Genomic DNA, 23,014 nt, shown 5'->3' on the forward strand with positions numbered 1-23,014 from the left:
TTGAGTGGCTGGGAGTTAAGCGAGGAACCATTTTTGCACATTTTTGCATGCAGCCTTTTTTAAGGACATAAAGCTTGAATGAGCCTCATTTCTTAATCACTTTGGATTTGGTTTTTTTTATTGCCTTTGAAACATTAAGTCCCTTCGGAATGGCAAGTTATACAGTATTCACTGGGTGAGTTGCCTTCTTGTCTTGATTTTCAAGTTTTGGAAAAATACCACTTTTTGTATTAAACAGCAAAAGGGTGTATTGATCGAGTATTGATCTTGGAAAGTTAACAATGGATTAAAGGTCCTGATGGACTTGGAATTATAATTTTAAATTAATTAATAATTAATAATTTTAAATTAATCAGGAATCCTTCCCGTGGGAAATAGGATTGTTTGGGTTTCTTTAAAAGAAAACATGATGTGGGACTTTGAAGAGTGGACACTAGAGGGAGCTAGAAGATAAGTAAAAAATGGAGCAAAATATTTTAAAGGTGGAACTTTTGATGGATATTTTTGATCTATGGTCTTCAAAATGTTCTGATATGATAGATAGATGATCTATCAATGAAGTTACAGAAGAAGAACAAGCTACACAGGATAAGTTTGAAATTAATTTGAATGTGGATTTTAATGTGGCAAGTAATGAGAAGGATATGGAAAAAGATGTACTGGACGTACAAATGAAACTGGTTGATGTTTCATTGCTTAAAGGAGATATACAAGTACTAAACAAAAAAGCTATTTGGATAACTTTTTCTTACTGAAAGTACAAAAGAGGTATGTATAAGTCATGAAGTATTTTTTGAGAAGTGACAAAAAAAAGGACCAAACTTTTTCACTGGATGTTCAAATCAGGACTGTGAAAGTTTTGGAAGATTCCTTGACAAGGTACAAAAAAAAGATGAACAGAATTCAAGCTCTGGGACTTTATTTAACCCTTACTGGACTTTTGCTGATAAAGAACGAATTATGAGGCTTTTGGATTTTGTTTTTAGTTAAGAGATGAAATATGGGGTGAAGAGAATATATGTTGTATGTTATGGTGATAAGTTACCAAAATTGTTTATACTTCTGATGAAGGGGGAAGTTACTTCTTTTTTCTTTTTTTCTATTTCTTTTTCAGACTTTTTTCTTTTTATTCTTATATTTTTTGTAGTCTCTATTAGTTTTTTATTTTTTCTATTTGTAATATTTAATAAAAAGTTATTTGAAAAAAAAAAGAAGAGGCTACATTCCTGTAAGGAACAATTGAAGAAACTAGGTCTCCTTTGCTTTGAAAAGACAAAACCAAGGGGAGATGATAACTTGGTAGCAAAGTAACTTGGGGTGTCACACAGAAGAAGGTCATGGCCTTTCTATAGAGTAGAATGAGTAGATACAGAATAATAGTCCTAGGTTACATTCTTAAATTATGTGACTTTAAGAAATGGTAAGACTGGCTTGACAGTGGAACTAGTTACCAAGGAAGTTGGTGAGCTCTCATTTGCCTTCAGTTGGGGATATTTAATGTGGATTTCTGCATTGTGGAAGCCTAAATGACCCTTTCCAATTCTGTGATTCTATGAATAGAATTTTTTTGTTGCCCAGTTAGTTATAAAAAGGATTAGGGTTAGGGTTGAGAATTGGCTACAGATTGCAATGGTATGTTGCAAATACAAATTATCTTCTGGAGAATAGTTTTTCAGAGTTTAGAAAATTAGCACTTAACAGAATATAACCTAATATTATCTCTAATATGCCAATCTGTTGTCTACTGGAGACATTAGATAGTATGTAGCCATGTTTTCCCTCAATTTAATTCTGAATGATACAAGCCTAGCAGGATTATATCATGTAATTATTCTGAACATATACAGAAATTCTAAGGCTAACACTGCTCTTGTAGTTATTAGGAACCTCACAATTGGATAATTATGTAAATTGATAGTAGGAGGCAAAGTCAGTAGACATATTAAACATAGTAGCTGATATTGTTATGGCTTCACTACTTAGGAACTGACACAAACTTTTAAAATAATCTACTAAGAACATACAACTTTGTACTAATCTAGGAAATGAATCAATTTATCTTCTTAGTATATTTAATATAGGACAATTTTATAGGTTTATTTATTAATATGTTATTTTAAGGGGAATTATGTTGAGTTCTTCCATGGATTTGTGAAACTGGATTAGGCCTGTGTGGGTCAATAAAATATCTGAAGTTTACATATGAATCTTATTGGCATCATGTCCATTCATACAGCAACATAGCACTCTGAAGTTATATAGTTTTTCCTAAGCATTGTCCAAGCCTTGTTTGTTTAGCTAGTTCTTATTACGTCCTCCTCCTTTTATTCACTAATCAAGATCATATACCACTGCAGGCGGGACCCAAGGGAAGGCTAAGGAGACAGGGAAAAAAAGGCTCAAATAGTCCAATAATGCTTGAGCATGTTCAAAGTCCATGGGGTGTTGAATGTCAGTTAAAAGTAAAAATGGAAAAGAGTGTAGATTTAAATGAATGAATGAATTACATGAATTCCTATTTAAAGGTCCAATATTTCAAGAATGGGCAAAGTTTTCCAAGTTGTGGGCTATAATGGAGTCTCCTGAGTAGCAAAAGTCCACAGATTACTCCAGTGTTGGGTGGGTCGGGGGGATATTCATTAAAAAAAAAAAATTACTTTCAGGGAATTCTAAGTGTGGGAATGGCTATATTTCGCAGCTAGAAGTCTTGTGCTCCCATGTCCACTCTTATTTTTGTATGAAACAAAATGGCTGCTTTAATTAGTAGCAGAAAGGTGCTATGCCTTACTTTATTATAGATTGCAAATGATTTGCAATACTTTTTATGCATATTAATTCTATTAGTTTCTGAACTGCAATTATATGAACTGAGTTGCATGTCATATTTTTAAAATGGATATGGTCAAATACTTGGTTTGGCATGATGCTGTGAGCTACTAAAGATTAAAAGAATTCAAATAGGGTATGACATTGGTGGCAACTGACATTCTTACCTTCCCAATCTGCTAATTGGTTCCATTTTTCTTTTGTTTAAAAACAATCTTTCTTACTAGGTTTCATTATGTAGTAATTGGAAGTTTTAGAACTATGCCTTCAGTGGCATTCTTGCATGAAAAGATAAAGTATTAAATAACTCATTCATGTCTTGCTGCCTTTACCTTTTTCCAACCAAAGAAATTTGGGTATTTCTCTGAAGGTAAATTTTGGGTGCTCAATGAGAAATTAGCTTTCCCTCAAAAAAAAAACAAAAAAACCAAGAATATTTAGAAACTCTCTGTCCTTCATGCCTACCTTGCATACCCCCAACATCAGCAGGACCCAGAACAAAATCAACATAGTGATTAGCTCAATAATCCTTATCTTACATCGCCTGCCTAGTTGTCTGGCATTTAGAAAGCTATAGATATATGGTTGGTCGGCCCCCTTCAACTTGATGGATTTCTAGTTTTTCAGACATTAAAAAAAAATTCTGTGAAAGCATTTGTGTGAATTTTATGTGTAGACCATCTATTACTTCATGTCTGTATGTTTCGATGTGATCTAAGTCTTGTCTGGAATATGTTGGTGGGTGTTTGTTAAGTACATGCAGTGTTTTGCCTTTGTTTACCCGTTGTGCACTTTGCTTGGATGTGATGTGTGCTTTACCTAGTATTTGTATTATGTATATATTGTGCTTGTATATCTCTCTCAGCATCTGCAGTTTGTCTTTTATATAAGTGGCCTTTGTTCTGAAGCAAGGATATGATTTAACCTTTGTGATTCAGGTGCCACCACTATCTTGCATTTGATTTCTAGCCAAGGTATTTGTCCTGGAGCATCATTAGCAACCCCTTTATGAAATAGATGCTAGAACAGCAAATCGCTTTAGGTTTAGATGCTCAAGCTTCCAGCTTTGTGTGGCACTTTGGCAAATTATATGCTTGTATGTTTTATAATTGGTTACATGTATGTTTTATAATTGGTCACATCTGCCATGGCAACCATTATTGAAAGCATTCCCCTCCAAACTCATTTTGTGAACTTATCCCTGAACTTCTCTCAAAATTCCAAATGTACACAATGCTCCCAAAATATGGAGATAGGTCACTTTTTTCCCCTTGCAATTCTCATGAGTATGACTTAACCCTCAAGATTCTCAATAAGATCTGGTTTAAATCTTTCCAATCCATGCTTTCCTTAAATTTATATTTAGATTGCTGATTACTTTGTTGTTTTAAATATTTCTGGCACATAGCATATAAACAGCCAGTGTCCCTTCAGGTTCTCAAGTAATTCTGTTCCTGAACCACTTTACTTTTTCATGTAAATCACAAAATAGAATCCATCAGATTATAGGCCAGATTCCTGACTAGAAGTTACATGTGTTCTTCATAAATCTTCATGGGCAAGAACCTACTTTGTCAGCTGCATGAAGTACTGTGAATCCTTGCTGGATAATGCATACAAACCACAGACACCCACATCCATGGTTTGTACTGTATGTATTATCCACCAAGGATAATACATACTGAATTCTGAAAAAAAAATGCTAAACTCTGAGGCAATAAATAAATAAAGGCAAGTTTACAGATACCTAATGTGTATATCACAAGACTAAATCCCAGAGGGATAGCTCTGTTAAGTTATTGAATTGGCAAACCCACATGGTTCTCTGGTACCTTGAAATCTAACAGATTTTATACAATTTATCTATTCAGCTTTAAGTTGCCACAAGACTCTTGCGCTTACTCAGAAGTTTTACTGAACCCTCCGTATAAAGACAAAGAGATCTTCCTCCAAGGCTGATTGTGGATACTTCCATAATTTTTCTTTACCTGTCTGAAAGGAAATGCTTGGTTAACCTTTGTGTGTTAACTCAGTTAAATATGTATTTTTGTGCATAATTGGGAAAGTTGCCTATTTAATTTCAGCCATGTGCCCAAAATGCAAAGGTCTGAAATCCTTCTAAAAAAACAATACAACTTATTGATTAAATTGTTGTAACATAGTGAGTTGCATATAAACAGATACCAACCCAACTGGCAAATTCCAGGGTTGCCAGCTTTGTAAGAAGGGTGTTCATGACCAGACAGTGCTGCGTAAATCTATCATCTGTTCCCTCTACAATAAGAACTATTTCTGATACTTCCTGTTGAGACATCCTGTGAAGGGAAGGTAAACCCACAGAAGACTTAGTTTTCTAGTATTAGGTATAGAGATTTAAAAAGTTTAGTCTTTGTTTCATAAACAGTTTTGATTTAGCAAGGAACTGTGGGCAGAGATAATCACACGTTCGGTTGACAGAACTAGTTATATATTTATATAGCTGCACATATGGTGTCATTAGGTTTTCTCCTCTACAAATCTGCCATTTTCTAGTGTTTTTATTATTAAAACCTTAATATTTTATAAAATATACTTAAAAATGCACTGATTTTTTTCAGCCATTTAAATAATATTCAGGTTGGAGAAGATAACTCAGCAATCTCTCCTATTCCATGATAAAACCTAGAAATAGATTAGATAGTTGCTAAACATCAGCTGTTCTGCCTAAAGAGATCATCAGTCCAAAATTAAGACCTGTTCTTCCTCAGAGCCATTAACTATACATATTTTTCCTTCTTTCCAGATGCCTACCATGTTCTGTCTTAAAGGCCTTCAAATTGGTTTATCTTTGGCATATATAGACTGTAATCCCAGGCTTTTCAACAATTCACACCAAATTCTCTGGCAGCAATACTGCTTTTTTTGTCTTTGGTCACAGTCGCTATCATGATCATACAAATAACTATATAAATAAGTTTCATAAATAAGGGTGATTGGGCTGATGTTCCTAGCTTCTTTTGCTTGCTTGAGTAGAATGACCTAGGCCAGTTCTCTAAATAAGTGTACTATAGACCTTTAGCAGAAGGTTGTGTAGCAACAAAGAAAACATGAATCTGAAAGGAAAATGGATTTAAATTGTCTGTTTTACATTCACAGAAGGCAGTGCATTAAATGGAATGGTAACTAAAACAATGAAGGGAAATAGTGGTTTCATGCACTGTCTATTTAACTAATTTCCATTAAGTAAATGTTTTTTATTTTCTTCTCATGGTTGCTCTGAAAGAAGGATGGGAGGATTCTCATTGTATAGTACTGTAATCAAATACTATAATTAATATTTAATATAATTAATGATATGATTAATAAAAATAAAAATACAAATGCAGCAACATTGTTTACTTTATCATAAAAACAGTAATCCTATGTGGACATATCTTGTAGTAAGATCTGAATGAAGTACTACATTTATGTCTTTTATCAAAGTTATTGTCATGATCTTGTTACACTTTTTCATTGTTTTCTTTTAATACAGGAACGAATAACAGCATTGGAAACAGTAAGTTGTTGTATTTTATTGGTCTACTTCTCATGCATTAAGTAAGATTTTTCTTCTTTTTGTTAAAATATAATATGTCTGGAATATTAAAATAATTTTCTAAACTGAGTCAATTTCTAAAAGGTGGGGTTATGGCCAGTTTTGTGTATTTCTCTGTGTGTGTGTGTGTGTGTGTGTGTGTGTGTGTGTGCATGCATGCATGCGCATGTGTTTGAGTCAATGTTGACTCCTGGTGACTGCCTGGAGTAGTCTCTGCAGTTTTCTTGGCAAGATTTTGGAAATGGCTTGCCACTGCCTCTTTCCTAGGGCTGAGAGAGAGGACTGGCCCAAGATCACCCAGCTGGCTTTGTGCCTAAAGTGGGACTAGAACTCATGGTCTTCCAGTTTCTAGCCTGGTGCCTTAATCATTACACCAAACTGCCTCTTGCCAGTTAGCTGTGATAAACCAAATAATATGCACAAAAGCACAGAACATCCACATGAGATCACTTAATATGGAAATAAGTTGGTAAAGTCATCCATACTTTAAAGGTCAATTAAAAGTATAAATTGTTTATACTTGAAAATGATGAGTGTGCTTAGGTTTTAATATTATTAACAATTAAATATATTGCCATTGGGAAACTGAAGATGTTGACCTAAATAATTACACTGATTGAGATATGAAAAGCTTTATTTGGACACCCATTTTTGGAGTTTGGCAATAGCAAATTACATTTTCCCTTCAAGACAGAGGTTCTTGAGTTCTTGCAGAAACAAGTGTGTCAACCATCTTGTTGTTACTTGTTATTCTGAGTCTTGTATGAGACAAATTAAGTATTGTTCACTTTTCTGACTTCCCGAACGCTGAATAAAGTGCATGTATGTGCATGTTTAATTCATAATGATACACTTAGATTAGGTGTTTTTTTTAAAAAAATGAGCTTAGAATTATTGGCAGGTTTATTACTACAGTGCAGAGAAGACAGATTGAAATGGATCCAAATAATAAATTTCATTCATAAAATCTAGAAATAGAGATGCAGCCATATCCTTGATCATCTTAATAAAATATGAACATATAGGGTAATACTTAATGTTGCTAGAAATATAGGTAGATTTCTTTAATAAGGACCTTGGTTGATTGATTATGTGCCATCAAGTTATCTTTGACTCCTAGCAACCACATAGATTTTCTCCAAGACATTCTGTCCCTAACCTGTTCTTTCATGTCTCCCAACGGTGCACTCATCACTTCTGTAACTGAGTCCACCCACCTTGCTGCTAGTCGTCCTCTTTTCTTTCCTTCTACCTTTCCCAGCATTACAGCCTTTTCTGGGGAACTGGGTCTATGCACAATATGTTCGAAGTAGGATAATTTGAGCCTAGTCACTTGTGCCTTGAGTGAGAACTCTGGGCTGAGTTGTTCAGTGTTTGTTTTCTTGGCTGTCCACAGTATTCTCAGGAGTCTTCTCCAACTCCAAAGTTTAAAAAGCATCAATACTCTTCCTATCCTGCTTCTTCATAGTCCAACTTTTGCTTCCATAAAGTGTCACAGGGAATACCATGGCTTGCACAGTTCTGATCTTTGTAAGTATAGACATATCACAGCATTTGAATATATTTTCCAAGGCCTTCATGTCTACTCTACTGAGTGCTAATCTGTGGTGTATTTCTTGACTGCTTGTTCCTTTACTGTTGGTGGTTGATCCTAAAAGACAGAAGCTATCCACCACTTCGATATCTTCATTGTCAATTCTAAGGCTGGTTGTTCTACCTGTTATCAGTAATTTGGTCTTTATATTTAATTTTAGTCCCATTTCTTCACTGTGCTCTTTGACTTTTAGTACTAGGGCTTGCAGATCGTAAAGGATTGATTTTCAGCTGCCAAGGTACTGTCCTCAGCGTAGTGCAGGTTGTTGATGTATTTTCCTCCAATTTTAAAATCACACTAATATTCTTCCAATTCAGCTTCCCTTAATATAAATTCAGCATATTGGTTGAGTAAATAAGGGGAGAGTATGCAGCCTTGCTGCACTCCTTTGCCAACGTGGAGTCAGTCCGTTTCACCATGTTCTGTCCGGACTGTGGCTTCCTGACCTGTATATAAGTTTCTCATGGGGACAATGAGATGTTCTGGGATTCCCATTTTTCTGAGCACATTCCACAGCTTGACGTGATCAACACAATCAAAGGGTTTTCTATAATTGATGAAGCGCATACTGACTTATTTTTATTATACTTTGGCTTTTTCAATTATCCAGTGTGAATCAGCAATGATGTCACATGTTCCTTTTAGCCTTTTCTAAAGCCAGCTTGAACATCTGGCATCTCTTTTTCCATGTAGGGCTCTACTCTGTGTTGGATGATCTTAAGCTTTATTTTGCTAGGTGTGAAATTAAGGATATTGTATGATAGTTTGCACATTCTGTTATGTCTCCTTTTTTGGTATTGGAATGTAGATTGACTTCTTCCAATTATTTGGCCACTGTGTAGTTCTCCAGATTTGCTGACAGAGCTTGGTTAGAACCTTGACTGATTTTTCTTCTGTTGCTTGCCATAATTCAGTGGGTATTCCATCAGTTCCTGTAGCTTTCCAACTTGATAATGACTGGAGTGCTGATCTAACTTCATCTTCTAGTACTAGAGGTTCTTGTAAGTAAGGAATATCTTCTAACATATCTTGGATGTTGACATCTCTGCTGTATAGTGTATCCCTTCCATCTTCCTTTGATCTCCTTTGAATTGGCTATTATCTATCCACTGCCGTTCTTCAGTATACCAATTCGAGGTTGGAACCTCTTTCTTGAGTTCAGAGATCTTTTGAAAGACTTTCCTTGTTTTTCCATGTTTGTTTCCATCTTCATTGTTTTTTTTAATTTTCATCTATTTATACATCTCATGTATATAGCCTCCTATCTCACAAAGTGACTCTGGGTGGTGTCTTTACAGATTTTGTTGTCATACTGCTTCTTGACTCTTCTAACAGCTCTCTGAAACTCTTTGTTAAGTTCCTTTTTGAGATTTTTGTCTTTCTTGGCTTTGGCTTCTCTTGGCAATTTAAGTGGTTTGTTCTGACATCCATTTTGCTTTTCTTAATTTCTTTAAGTTAATTCCATAATTCCTCTGGTTCTCTGTCAGTGAGGTTCAGGACTTCAAAGTGATTCCTGATGTTCTCCTTGAAAACGGTGGGTATATGTTCAAGATCATATCATGGAAACTGGCTGGCTTTCTTCTTCTTCTTTAGCTTAACTTGGACCTTGCGCATGAGCAATTTGTGATTTGTACCACAGTCTTCAATGCTATAATTGGCCATGTCTTTGATGCTATAATTGAGTTCCTCTACCTCCTTTTAGCAATAATATAGTCAATTTGATTTCTGTTGAATTGAATTTGATCATAGACGTCATCAGCCTCCTCTTCTGCATCAGTGGTTGGAGCATTAACTTGAATGATCATCATATTAAACGGTTGTCCACAAAGTCTAATCAATATTATTTGGTCATTGATTGCATTGTAGCCAAGTACTGTTCTTGCTATACCCTTCCTAACTATAAAAGCAATACCATTTCCTCTTTGTTTTCTGTGTCCTGAGTAATAAAAATGAAGCTTGCTTTCATACAAATTCTATTTGTTTAAAAAGTCTCATTTGAAGCAAACTTAATTCCTGGCAACATCATGAACATCAGTGTAGTTTTCTTGGTAACAGTATGGTTACCAACATCAAGTCAAGGTCTTCATAACTGCTATTTATTAGAGAAATGACTTCTGGGTGGTGCCATATGAGACCATGAATTGATATTTCACTGATTTCTTCAGTTTCTGGTATAAACTTAAAGAGCTAGCAGAATGGCTCACCAGACAAAGCATCATATATTCGTTGTTTCATATGGCATTATCTGGAAGTCATTTCCTCAATATGGAGTAGTTTGCCATTGCTGCTTTTCTGGAGGTTTTTTGTTTTTTTTTCTCAGTCTGGCCTACAAACTAGACATACCATCATGGTCTCTTATTCAAGTGCCAACCAGACCCCATCCTCCTTAGTCTCTGAGTCCAAATAAGGTCATTCAGGTGTTCCACCTGCTAAGCCCCATTCACTTCCCATTATTTATACGCTGCTGTTGCCACATATTTCTTGATTGTGTAGAAAAAGGGAAAGGTAATTAAAAAATAATGTATGTTTTTCTGATCAAATGTATAACATTTGAAGAAAGTGTATTTATTTATTAGGGTAATTCTATCCTGCCTTTCTATTTCAGAGAAATGCACAAGACTACAGGCTACATTAAAATCTGATATAAAAGATTTTTTAAAAATAGATATTAACCTAATGGCAGCAGTTTAAGTTTAGATCATAGTAAGATAAAGTCTCATTAGAACAGTCCATTTTTAAGATCAACTCTTAAAAATATTTCTCTAAGTGGTCACTAAGAGCTGACAACGTCTTGATGAAATGTACTCAATCTATTTTTAAAATATATTAATAATTATAATATATATAAGACAGGTGGGAAATAGAGGACTGGGAGGGTTGTTCTGTCTGCATTTGACATCAACTTTATTGAATTTATCAATATTCAGAGGACAGATGTTTGCTTTGCCATATTTCAGTGGGTATTCCATCAGTTCCTTTCCGACTTGATAATGACTGGAGTGCTGATCTAACTTCATCTTCTAGTACTAGAGGTTCTTCTAAGTAAGGAATATCTTCTAAAAATGCTTTGCATTTTCTTCCTGTTTGATAGATGTCTTTCTTATTGGCTGCTTAACTATGTGGTCTCACTGTAACTGCTTTATATATAAGTTATCCAGATTTGTACACTGCCTCCTGATGTTACATATGATATGAACATGTTTTATAAATAGCAGAGAACTAAAGCCTTATGCAACTCTTTAACTGGTACAGATGCTGTCCGTTTCCTTCCAGGTATGAAAAGAATCTGTGATTTTTTGTAAACAGCATAGGGATATTTTTAAAGAAATTATTTTTAGTTTCTCTGTCTCAGAATTAGGAACTCTGAAATACATGTGTACAGTAGTGTGATCCCTAGGTAGGAGAATGGTTATTTTAGGAGTGGGATGTAAATAGTATATAATGTTATTTTAAAGAATAGCTTATTTTCGGTCTTTGCAACTGTTTCTAAAACTATTATGTCCATATGTAAGTCAGTCTGTGTGTGTGTGTGTGTGTGTGTGTGTGTGTGTATTCATTCAGATTTGCGTACATAGCAGTCAGAAGTATTGCAATGCAAAAGGCACCAAATACATTGCGTCTTGCATAGTATTTTAAGAACTCTCCCAGCAAATAGATGTTTAAACATTTTATTCCTAAATAAATTAAAATGTTTCTTATACTTAGATTTTTCCCCTTCTCAAAGTGCACTGAATTTGCAGAATAAAATATTAGGACACTAACATTTTTATTAGATGTTATCTCCCCTTGTTCATGTTCTATTTAGAACTTGTAAAACTGCAATAATACCTCTGCTTTGTATGCAGTTTTTTCTATTACAAAAGAAACCAGTGGGTTCTCCTTATGCACAGAATACTGTTCAGAACCCTCCAGAGTTTACATATTTGGGGCAGGACCGCCTTCTCTCTCATGGTTCCCCCTTTTTTTCCCTCAATGCTACAGCTATAGCATACTCCAGTCTTCAGCCCAGAGTATAATTTCCCATTAGGAATGCATGGCTGTAGGTGCCACAGCTGGAGCAGTCACATTCCTTAAAGCAGTGGCATGTTTTTTTCAGCCTTAGGTTGAAGACTTAAAAAAAAAAATGGACTGCTTTAATGCTGCACTTGTGAAGGTTCTAAAGTGTTTCCTCTGAATCATTTTTGAAGCATGCACATCTCTACAGTGTATTAAACATGACAATATAATATGAAAAAAGGATTACGTGAATTTAAATACATAACAAAGCAGAACAAATATTACAACTTAAATAAAAGTAAAATGAGAGAGAGAGAGAATGTGAGTGAGTGAGTGAGTGCGAGTGAGTCTGGCCCTGTATTTGATCTTCTGTCATAAAACTACCTCCAGCATACTATCATTCTAAATTTCCTAGCCATTCTAAATGTTATATCATTTTAGTATCAGCTACAAATCTAATGTATTCACTCAGGAAGCCAAAGATCTTCTAGTATCCACCAGAGCCAAAAAAAGGGAAAAACAAACAAACAAACAAACCAGAAGGCAGACAGGAGGAAAAAATGGAAAGAGAAAGAGAAAGCTAGGTATTGTGATCAGAAGTGCTCAGATGTTTATATCAATTTGGAGCTAGCCCTAAAAGTGGACATTTCTAGTCTCACTGTATATCCAAAATCTTGCTGTGGAAAGTTTATTATTGTTTTTTCACAATCTTTTTACTGTTTCATCAATATATTCTCTTTTAGGCATTTTTTTCTAATAATTCACCTGGCTCTACATCATGAATGTTTCTTATCTTACCAAAATATTCTTATTATCAGTAAATACTCTGGTCTCTAACCTGTTGCCTCAGGAGATAGACATCATTACCACAAGCAGTCCCTCCTTAATTGAAGGTTACACAGAACCTTGACTTTTCAATCATTTGTCCATTATGGGTACCCTAGATCTTACAGAATCCTTGGGCCTGGTGAGAAAAGGAAATAACATTTATTTACACATGAAAAAGAAGCCAGACTGGTAACATCATTAAAATCTGTTTTATCACATTCAAAGATATCTGGACTGCAGATTGACAATTGCTACTTTGGTGTGCAGTTCTTTTCATTCTTCGGATTCCAAGTTTATTTTATTTTATGTTTATTTTAAAATGTTCTAAAAGTAATGTTTATTTTGTTTAACTATTTTGCTTAAGGCTAATCCGTACAACTTTTTATATGATAGTACTCAATTCAGATTCTAATACACATACCAAGTTCTACCATTACTCTCTCAGCTCTCATACACTCTTAGACATAATAAAACTTGGTTTTATATTTTCTAGGCACTTTCTGGCATTGAACTGTTTTTCTTAGTTTTCTAGGGTTTCTTCATATAAGTGCATTTTTCATTCTGTGTTCTTACTCTTTGCGATCAGCTCTCCATCTCATTTGGAAGTTGCTTTTTAAAGCAATCTCAACTCTCTTGAGTGGAGTTCCCTTTCTGCATCCTACATGGCAAAGAATATACTGAATTAGTATATTGTTGTGGATATGCATGATCAGGTGATTTTATGCATGTGGTTCTAATCTCTAACTAAAGAACTGGAGTCCTGCAAATGGAATTTCAATTTGTCAAATTTGTGTTCCTGTAATTTATAAAATTTATGAACATATTTATTTTCAGTTGCTTTTGCTTTTCCTCCTCTAAATCCTTTCCAGTTCACTGTGCCATTTGTTGTTTATTTTCTGGCCTTGTCTCATCAGTGGCCATCTTTACCATTATGAAGCTAGTTTTGTTCCGCTCTTGCAATTTGTCATCCATTTTTTTCATCATTACTATTTTTTTTCTGGAAATAATTATAATTTTTCCATGCTTGCATGTCTATGTGTATATTCCTTAAAGTGGATTACCTATTGAACAAAATGTAAGTTCATCAATTTATAATTTAATTAAAAATTCTCATTTAATTATCGATGCATGTCATGTTATTAATGAAAGTTCTCTTGATTAAATCAACATTCTCTGTATTATTTGTTTTCTTTCAAACACTCACATTAAGCCTTTTGGTCAAAATAATAAACAGAAACAAACACAGTGAAACAAAAAAGAAAGAAATTTTTAAAAATGCATGCCCAAAAAATTGCTATAAAGACCCATTTTCCCCTTAGATGTTTATCTGTTGTGAGGAAAACTCCATGCCAAATGGCCATTCAAATCTGAACAAAGGTAAAACATATTTAACAGAATAGAATAAATTGTTATTCCTGGAGCTCAAAGTTCCAGTTTTTTAGATTTTAGGTTTGTCCCTCTACTAAAAACAAAACTGCCTAGTCTAAGCAGGCTAAATCACAGTAAACTGTTTCTTATCTTTGTTTCCAACATAGTCTCGGGGTCTTCTTTTGGGTCAAATCTCATCATATAGCTTTTCTTTTAGAGTTTGTCTCTTTAAGTCATTTCTCACCAAACACATAGACAATTCAATATTGGACAGTATAGCAATACAATTTAATTTAGCTGTAATATCCAATAGCAATTCCTTAGTATGCCATTTAATGTGAATATTCCCTGATTCCCCCCCTCCCCCCACTTTCCTCTGAAGTTCTTTAATGGAACTAAGAATACAGTAGATGCTTTAGCAATTCTTGAGGTTCATTTCATGAAAAATTCCCTTAATTCTTATATCTGCCCTTATGGAAAAGATCAGATCTGTAGAATATAACATTATTTGTTTTCCTATCCTATTTCTATAATTTAGCATACCATATATTTTAATGCCAATTTGAGAAAAGAAAAATGAGTGAGTTGATGTGCAGAAAAAAATGGATATACTCTTGCATTTCTTCCAGATTGCTGGTATTTAGGTAATACCTTTGTGAAAGAAATTTTGCTATGTTCTCTTTTTGTTCTACTGTATATCGGCAGAAACTTTTAAACAATTGTTTTGAACCTGAGTATTGGCACTTTTTGTCACTCTGATGTTATATTTGATGTATAACCACAGTTAGTTTGAAAGATATCTTTCTTGGATCGCCTTTAACATTACAGCTCCTAGCCAAGTTATAAGTAACTGTCTGTTGCTGTCACTGTAAATTATGGGCATGCTTCCTTATCTTTTGAATCCCTTTATACCTAAGGGATTACTTAGCTGCGCCCCAAAACTTTTCCAATTTTTTTAAAATACCCATGGTCTACAAATGTCAGTTTATATTCTTCATCATTTCTGCATATTACACCTCTGGATTGTTCACCTGTGCTGAAGCTTTCTGTAGGTGAGAAGTTTGGGGTGACAAATACACCTCAACTACCTATGTTCCCAGTTGATCTTCCCACACTATCCTCAGTTCCTTTTCAGCCACTACAGCAAATTTTCCAAGTTTTCGATTAAGCACAAAGAATAGTTATATTTAATTTTATTTTCATTTTTCTCTTTAATAGGAGGATAAAAAACAAACAACAGAGAAAGACTGGAGGAATTATTGGTGTGACAAGATGCAGGCATTGCTTTTATGCTTTTCACCACCTTATCTAAGTGCTATTTTGCAAGTGTGCTTGTCATTTCAAATTACTACCTGTTGATGGTTACTTGCTCTACTGTCTGTTTGGGCAAGAGGAACAAAATGGATTCTCAAAGCCGTTGCCAGACATGCATGAATTGATTTTCCTATGTGTAGATATTCCTTTGGAAATAAGCACTGAAGGGAACTAGACCTTCTAATTTCTTAGCAATTGCCTTCAGTCTCAACATGCTTTGGATCTTCTCCAATTTTGGCATAGCTCTGTTACAGTACTAATGGAGTTTCTTGCAGTGGCTTTCCAAATCAATTCCACTCTCCTTCCCTTCAGAAAAGACTAGTCTGCCTGTCCCAGGATGTTCTGTATAGTTTATTCCTTCTTGGGCCAAAGGAAGAAACCTCCCTCTCATCTGAGTTTCAGATGAAAGGAGAGAATTTCTAAAAAACTATTAGGACCAATAAATCTGAGGTAATATCTGTGATCTGTACAGCAGAAGACACAGTATTCTGATACTGGCACTCCTTTCATTACTGGCATTGCCAGTTCTAAGGATGGCAGATTGACAAGGTTGCATCATTCATGTGAAATATGGACCTACACGTTTAGCATAATATATGGGAACCAACAACCCACACTTCATTGAAAGCAATCCAGTCATCAGTCCAGGGATTCTTATAGGTGTGATCAGTAATGTGTCCACAGAGTCCTTATTCTTTTATGTCTCAGATCTTCAGGAATGATGTACAGTGTTGAGCATCAGTATCATTTCTCCAGGCTTCCATTATGGACTAGGGAATGGTTCCCTACCACCTGAAGGGAGGTAGGAGACTGATTCCAGATTAATGAATGCTGCAGAAGTTATGGTGTGTACCACAGATGGGAGTTCTGGTGTTTAATATCAATATCCTTCTCTCCTTTTGCCTCAGTGTATCTCTATCAGTGAGAGGAACTGTTTTGCACTATCTTCAAGATCAGTTCATATTGTAATCCACTGTACTACTATATAGCCTGTTATAACTTTTCTGGCTCCTTCTGGCTTTTTTAATCTGCTGCTGGAGTGCCAATTGTGCTACATAGTACTGGTATCACATGTAACGCCACAGGCCAATACCAAGACAGTTATTAACACAGACATGCAGTCAGTCCATAAGGATTAGTCATTGGAATCAGAAGAACTTGTCTCTGAGAATCCTTTGATGTTTTTTTTCCTTCTTCAGATTGGAAATCAGTTAGGGTTACCTTCCAACAAAGCCCATGCAGAACAGCTGCTTCATATGCCTAAAGCAGTTGGTCTACAGGTTCAACAGTCTCCTTTTCTCATTGATAAACCTTTCAGTTTCTTCACTCAGAAGCCTGTACTTCAGTGGTGCTTCCTACCTGACAATGGATTCATGGGAAATTGGCAAGGGATTCATTGAAGAAGCTAGACTCTATGCTTCCCACTTCAAAGTAGACAAGATGCTGTATAAATTTCAAGAAAGTAATTTTTGTTTCAATATTCAGCATTAAATTAGCATGGTACAGGTAGTCCCCAGTTTAAGAATGAGTTCTGTTCCCAAGGTCTGTCCTTAAGTCAAATTCATATGTAAGCTGGAACAGTATTATTGTATAATACTGTGTAAGTAGTATTGTGTAATTAACTTGAACCATTGTGTATTTAACTTGAATCATTGTGTATTTAACTCAAATTTTGCTACAATAGGCTCTGTTCTTAACTGTGGGTCATCTGTAAACCAGGCGTTCTTAACCCAGGGACTACCTGTATAAGGAAAATCTAATGCAGAGTTCCATACAGTTCCGTACAGATAAAGAGGGCTGCAAATGGGATGTAATGAGATGCCATTCCTATTCAGCATCTGTATTTCTGTTTCATATTACAAATCACCAAGTACGTCTCAGCTCTTAACATTTCTTTTGGAAAAAGATGGCCACATCTCCTTTTTGCCACATCTATCAGAGCATTACACAGATTTAACTTCTTTGCTGAGACTTCTCAGTTCTCCAAACAGCATATTAATACCTTTTAGCATAATTATATCCTCACTGCTTTTGCTGGGGTGATTGCCCTTTGATGCCGTGCCTGTTTCTACCAGTAGAGATCTGCAGTTTAATGGCAAGGGCGTTTTCAGTCAGTGGACACAAAACATTATAGAATGGAAGCAGAAAATGAAACACACACCTCTTCGCATAGAAATAAGCCTTGATAATCAACAACAATACTCCTAGTCCTGATTTCAGTGGCTTCAGCTCAAACCAACTATCATATGGCAAGTAGAGTGTAATGATCCAGCTACAGTCTAGGGGTTGTTCCATGGGTCATCCTCCTCTGGTCTCCATCTTGCAAGTCATCTTTAGGCATAGGAATCCATGCTATAGGCTCATGGTCCATGATGATAATATCCATAGGTATTCATTAGAATTCTGGACTCTATCACTTCTAGGCATCTATCATGTTTCTCAACTTACAAAACCATTACTAAAGGTAGTTGCAGCTTTACTTTTCAAAGGAGTAATTGAATTCATTCCTCCATCCATGTTCACATTCATTTTGTTTATTAGAACTTTCTCATTAGAAAAATCAGTAGAGGAATGTGGCCAATTTTGGACTCCTGCAGCCTCAATTAGGAGAGCCAAGCCCCAAAATTCTAGATGGCCACATTTAAGAATATCACTGCTCCATAAAATAATTGGGTTTGCCTCAATAGATTCCAGAGGTGTCAACTGCCACATATTAATTCAACTACACAGGAGGTGCCTTCACTTTCCACTGGTCAATACATCTTACCAATCTTCTTGCATTTAGTTTTGTCAATCTTTCTAAGAGTGTTTACCAAGTGCATAGTGATAATCATTGCACATCTTTGTTAGACATCGTAGGAGGAGAGCCATGTTAGTCTCTGGTAGCGAAAAATCAGAAGGAATCTAGTAGCACCTTTTCAGACTTACACTTTTTAGGTAAAGGCACAAATGCTTATTGCCTTTTAATAAAATTTGTTAGTCTGAAAAGGTACTACCAGACTCCTTCTGAAATTTATCTGTTAGGCATCTACATTGACATGGCTCTTGGCGGCATTGTTGAGATATTGCTCTTAAAGTCACTTTCAGAATATCCTCCATCTCTAAACAATCTTAGATTGATAGAGAGCCAGAACAGTTTTTCTCTGATACCTTCTTGGATTGTGCTGTACATAGGAGCCCAGCTAGACTTGGTAGCAACAAGAGATTTCCTTCTTTGTTACAGGGTGTTTGTCCATTCACAAAGGATTCTTAGTGTCTTGTTTATGGGCTGGGGCTCACACTATATGAAAGCTGCTTGGTCTCATGGCAGCAACCATGGCAGGAGTTCCACATGCCAGCATTCAAGTGCTGTCCTCCAGGGTTGGTATTTTGGTAATTCATTTGTTCTTTCTTGGCATGGACTTGTAAAGCTTGCAACTATATCTCTTGATATGGGTCTTTCAGTCTCTTATTGGATAGATAGCGCTCACAACTTGAATTGGGATTGCACTCTACTTCTACAATTTCTTTAATGCATTATCATCATTGAGACATATTGGAATAAATTGGGAAACATTATAGATAACTCACTGTCCGGAGGCAGTGGATTGCTATGAATCTGTCATAAGGTTTGGCATCTGATCTGGGTTTGGCGTATGTCATGTCAGTCATATCTTCTAATATGTACAATTTTATCCAGAGAAGGTGGTTTTATGATCTGGTCTTGTCTTCCTTTCAAAGAGCATTTCTGAATTCCATTTTAGTTCTTACATTTTTCACCTCCCCATCCTCAGGTATGGAACACTCCTCTCATTCTTGGGATGCCCACAGGAATTTGGTATTCTGTATTACACAAACTCATGTTGCAGCTCATACATACATTTATGTATTAAGAGGTCTTGAGGAAGAGTCATTCAGTTTTTGCTTAATCCAAGTGAATTAAGTCATTATTGCCTCTCTCTCAACAGCAGCAGCTACTATGCATAGGCATTCTATGCATGCTGTCTCTACTTCGGCAGCCTCTCTGTTGGGTAGCAACTTGATTCTGTCCCCAGATATTTATAAGGTATTATATATAGGATTTTCAGGCCAAAGAAGATATTTCTTTAGTGGTGCAATGTTGTCTTTCATATTAGCCTGACAGGACACTTACCTACTGCTCTCAAATATACTGTACTTGCTACTTACCCATATATGTGGTACACACTATGATGATGAACATGTGATTACTAGTAGCTGTGGATCTTTGCATGATCACAATCAGCCCTCTTTCCCATCCTCAGGTTCCTGCTTTGGTAGTTATCCTGGTTCCTAAATTATCCTGATTCGTTAGTCCAAAGAAACTGAGAAGAGAGTAGGAGTGTTACCAAAGCATGCAAAGTTAAAGGCATATTTGTCATCCTGAACCTCAGCTATAGAAGACTCCTAATAGGGCTTCAGCATACTGTGGATATTGAATCTGTATCTCTGAATACATGTGTTATCACTTAAAGCACCTCTATTAATGGTAAACAACCTGTTCTTACTCAGCTTAGGAAGTCCTTGTAGGAGAAACTGCAAACTTTTTGTTTCCCTAGTCTGGGTATGGGTGTTTGAGTTTGTGTTTATCACTGTAGCTTCAAGACTAAAAATAAAAAGTAGCATCTTTGATTTAGATCTGTCCTGAGAGACAACCTAGAGCTGCCTATCATTGCAAATGCATCAATATAAGAAGGATTAACTGTTCACATGCTCTTTAAACATCCGGGGGGTTATATGAAGTAATGGAAAATAAGTACCTTGTTTTATCATTCTCTCTGAGAACATAGAACACCTCTTAGAGTGTAAATAAGCATTTATATTAGGAAAATGAGATTAATAGCAGTCACTGCATGATGGAAGGGTGCACTTTTAACTAAATGCTGCTTCTGTTGGTCCAACTGGAGTTGGTTGACCCTTATCAGCTTTATCTTTGTCCTTTGCCCCCTGTTAAATAACAAGCAGACAGGCATGATTGTTCTCTTCTGGATTAGTTGTAGTGTATGCATTATAGCACATAGTTTGCAGTTTCTGGGCAATAATTAGCAGTACTTAATTGCTCACTATGTCAGGTGTTCTCGCCAACCTTTTTAGCATTTTGTTCTGCATGACTAAACCTCTTTCTTTTAATAGAGAAAACCCCCATCATTAATAATATTAATATGGTACTTGAATCTAATTTAGGAGATTATTGTATGTGTCAGTAAATTATTGTTGTTTTTCTACAGGTCAGCTGAAATTACATTTTTTTCCCGTTCCTTGGCTTTCAGGCTTTTGTTTGCCTGTCCTTCCACCCCCACTCTACCCATCTTCATAGCCAGCAAAACTATTGTAGTGTAGTTTATGTTGTCTTCTTGCCTGTCATAACAAGAGCAAAAAATCTATTCCTGCAACCATGCTCATGAATCACACTAAAGTTTTTCAGATGCTTTCTAAATGAAATGAATATTAACCTGGCAGCTATTTTCCACCCAGATCACAGTGCTGATACTTAGCCATTGGCACTGGTGTAGCAAGCCTGAAGACAAGCCTTTAGTTGTTTGGACTGCAATGAAACAGACGTTCTCCTCTGGAAGCACATTTAAAATTTTAGACACATGAAACAGAAAATTCTAAGTTGTGTACTATACTCAATGCCTTTGACAACTTGGAAAACTGTGAATTGTGTAGACAAGCTCATGAACACCCATTGCTCATTTAGTGTAGAACAAATATAAGTCAGCACTCAGAGACAGAGTAATATTACATGACTGTTTTTGGAGAAAATAAAGTATCAATCAAATTCAAATTTTAATGGATTTCATTTCTTGTCATCTGTGTATGTATGTGATGAAGGTAGAAGAAAAACATTTAAAATGGAGTGGTTCTTTGGAAATCATGTGCTCTGCAGTTCCTTTAATGTGGCAGAATGTCCCTGAAACATATTGCTCCTTAAGGTGACTGCTGAGCATTTCAGTCCCTTGTTCTGTTTCACACCGTTAACTTTTCTGTGGCTGAAGGCTGCAGAGGAAGACCTGCTGAGAATCTGCTGTCTCTTTCAGATATCTCTCAACCTTTTCCAGCCCTTACAAAGACCAGGGCCACAAATGACTCTGGGAAGAAGTAGCAAACCATACATCTCATCATAAATTAATGGAGTGGAAAATCAAGGCTTTGATGAACATAAGGCCACTATAAATGAAGCATACAATATAAATGAGTGCACTTCTTTGTGGGAGAGATGCAGAAGTGAGCAATTTAATGAGGAACAGACATTGATAGACACCTCCAAGCAATTTTTTAGCTTGCAAAAAACAAGGTAGAGAAGCATCCTCTAAGAAAGCTCTTCCTTGAATATTTTAAAATACAGCTAAGGATATTTTGCAAGGTGTAGTTTTAATAAATATATGATAAAATGCCTGGAATTTTATAGGGAATATGTATTCATTAGGTTTTGTTGATCAATTCTTCTTATGCTAATGGTATAAAGATCCAAGTGTGAAGCTTAAATATTTTAATCTAATCTTTAGCTTTTGTTTTGCTAAAAAGCACATTATTTTACCTGCAATGGAACAATGAGTTCTGTAGTGATTCTTTTTTTAGGTTGTTGTTTGTTTTCAGTGCACTTTTTAGTATGATTATCAATCAAAACACTTTTGAAAGTAGTAAATGTGAGATATAACCATTTTCCTCTGAACGTTCTGGTTCTTTTAAAGTTACTGTTGTTATCCATCATTTTCTGTGCATGTAAATTAATTTGATAGTAGCATAAGGATTTGGGGGTGGGGTGGGGTGTCCAGCTAATATGTAAGCCAATTTCAGTGAATCACTGTAAGTTCTTCAAAGAAATTTACCTCTGTTCACTGCCAAAATTATAATTACTATAACTGACTCCACTTTGCATGTTTATGAATCTAACTTACCCTCTTTAGCATTATGAGCTTCATTTTTTTTTTTTTTTTTTTTGTAAAAATGATCCCAGTGTTTAGAATCAAGTATATAGAATATGTCAATTATCCTGGAGCATTTATTTCCACTCAAAAAGAGCAGAGAGGCCCAGACCTTTAACTTTAACTGAGCTACTGTCAGTTTTTCCCTGCACACCTAGCTCTTTACCACAACTCAGGTAACACACAGAAAACTCATATAAATCCTGGCAAAAGGGAAGGCAAACATGAATTCAGAATCAATAGCCATAAGCAGCTGCCATCCTTTGATGGGAATGAAGTTATTGACACTTTTGTTCTACTCGAATATTTTGTTTATTCTACTTCAAACGTTTGGACCCTTTTTAATCTTTTAGTTTCAATTATCTATCCTGAATATGTTAACTAGGATGATTATAAAGCACATCACTATTACAATAGATCCAATATCAGCATTTGTCCTGTTTCAGGGGTAGCTAGTTTATGATGTAACAAAGTTATTAATAAAGTCAATAATGCCAGACTTCAACAACTCATGGACAAAAAAAAAGCCAAATCCAAATTTACTTCTCAGGTCCTTCTCCAGGGTCTTCTACTCAATGAAATAAAGTT

At 35.6% G+C, this 23,014-nt stretch overlaps 1 protein-coding gene across 1 annotated transcript in view; it reads left to right on the plus strand.

The window, feature by feature from the left end:
- CEP128 (centrosomal protein 128) overlaps nucleotides 1–23,014 on the plus strand; it is a 198,922-nt gene that overhangs the window by 155,195 nt on the left and 20,713 nt on the right. The window contains exon 20 of the mRNA XM_088145261.1: nucleotides 6,338–6,361. Within this exon, the coding sequence (XP_088001387.1) occupies nucleotides 6,338–6,361 (24 nt within the window). The remainder of the gene's footprint in view (nucleotides 1–6,337; nucleotides 6,362–23,014) is intronic.

The sequence above is a fragment of the Python bivittatus genome, unplaced genomic scaffold, assembly GCF_059951505.1.
Source record: "Python bivittatus isolate LINGU-HERP-01145 unplaced genomic scaffold, Pbiv_v1 ctg000480_np1212, whole genome shotgun sequence".
NCBI classification, from domain to species: Eukaryota; Metazoa; Chordata; class Lepidosauria; order Squamata; family Pythonidae; genus Python; species Python bivittatus.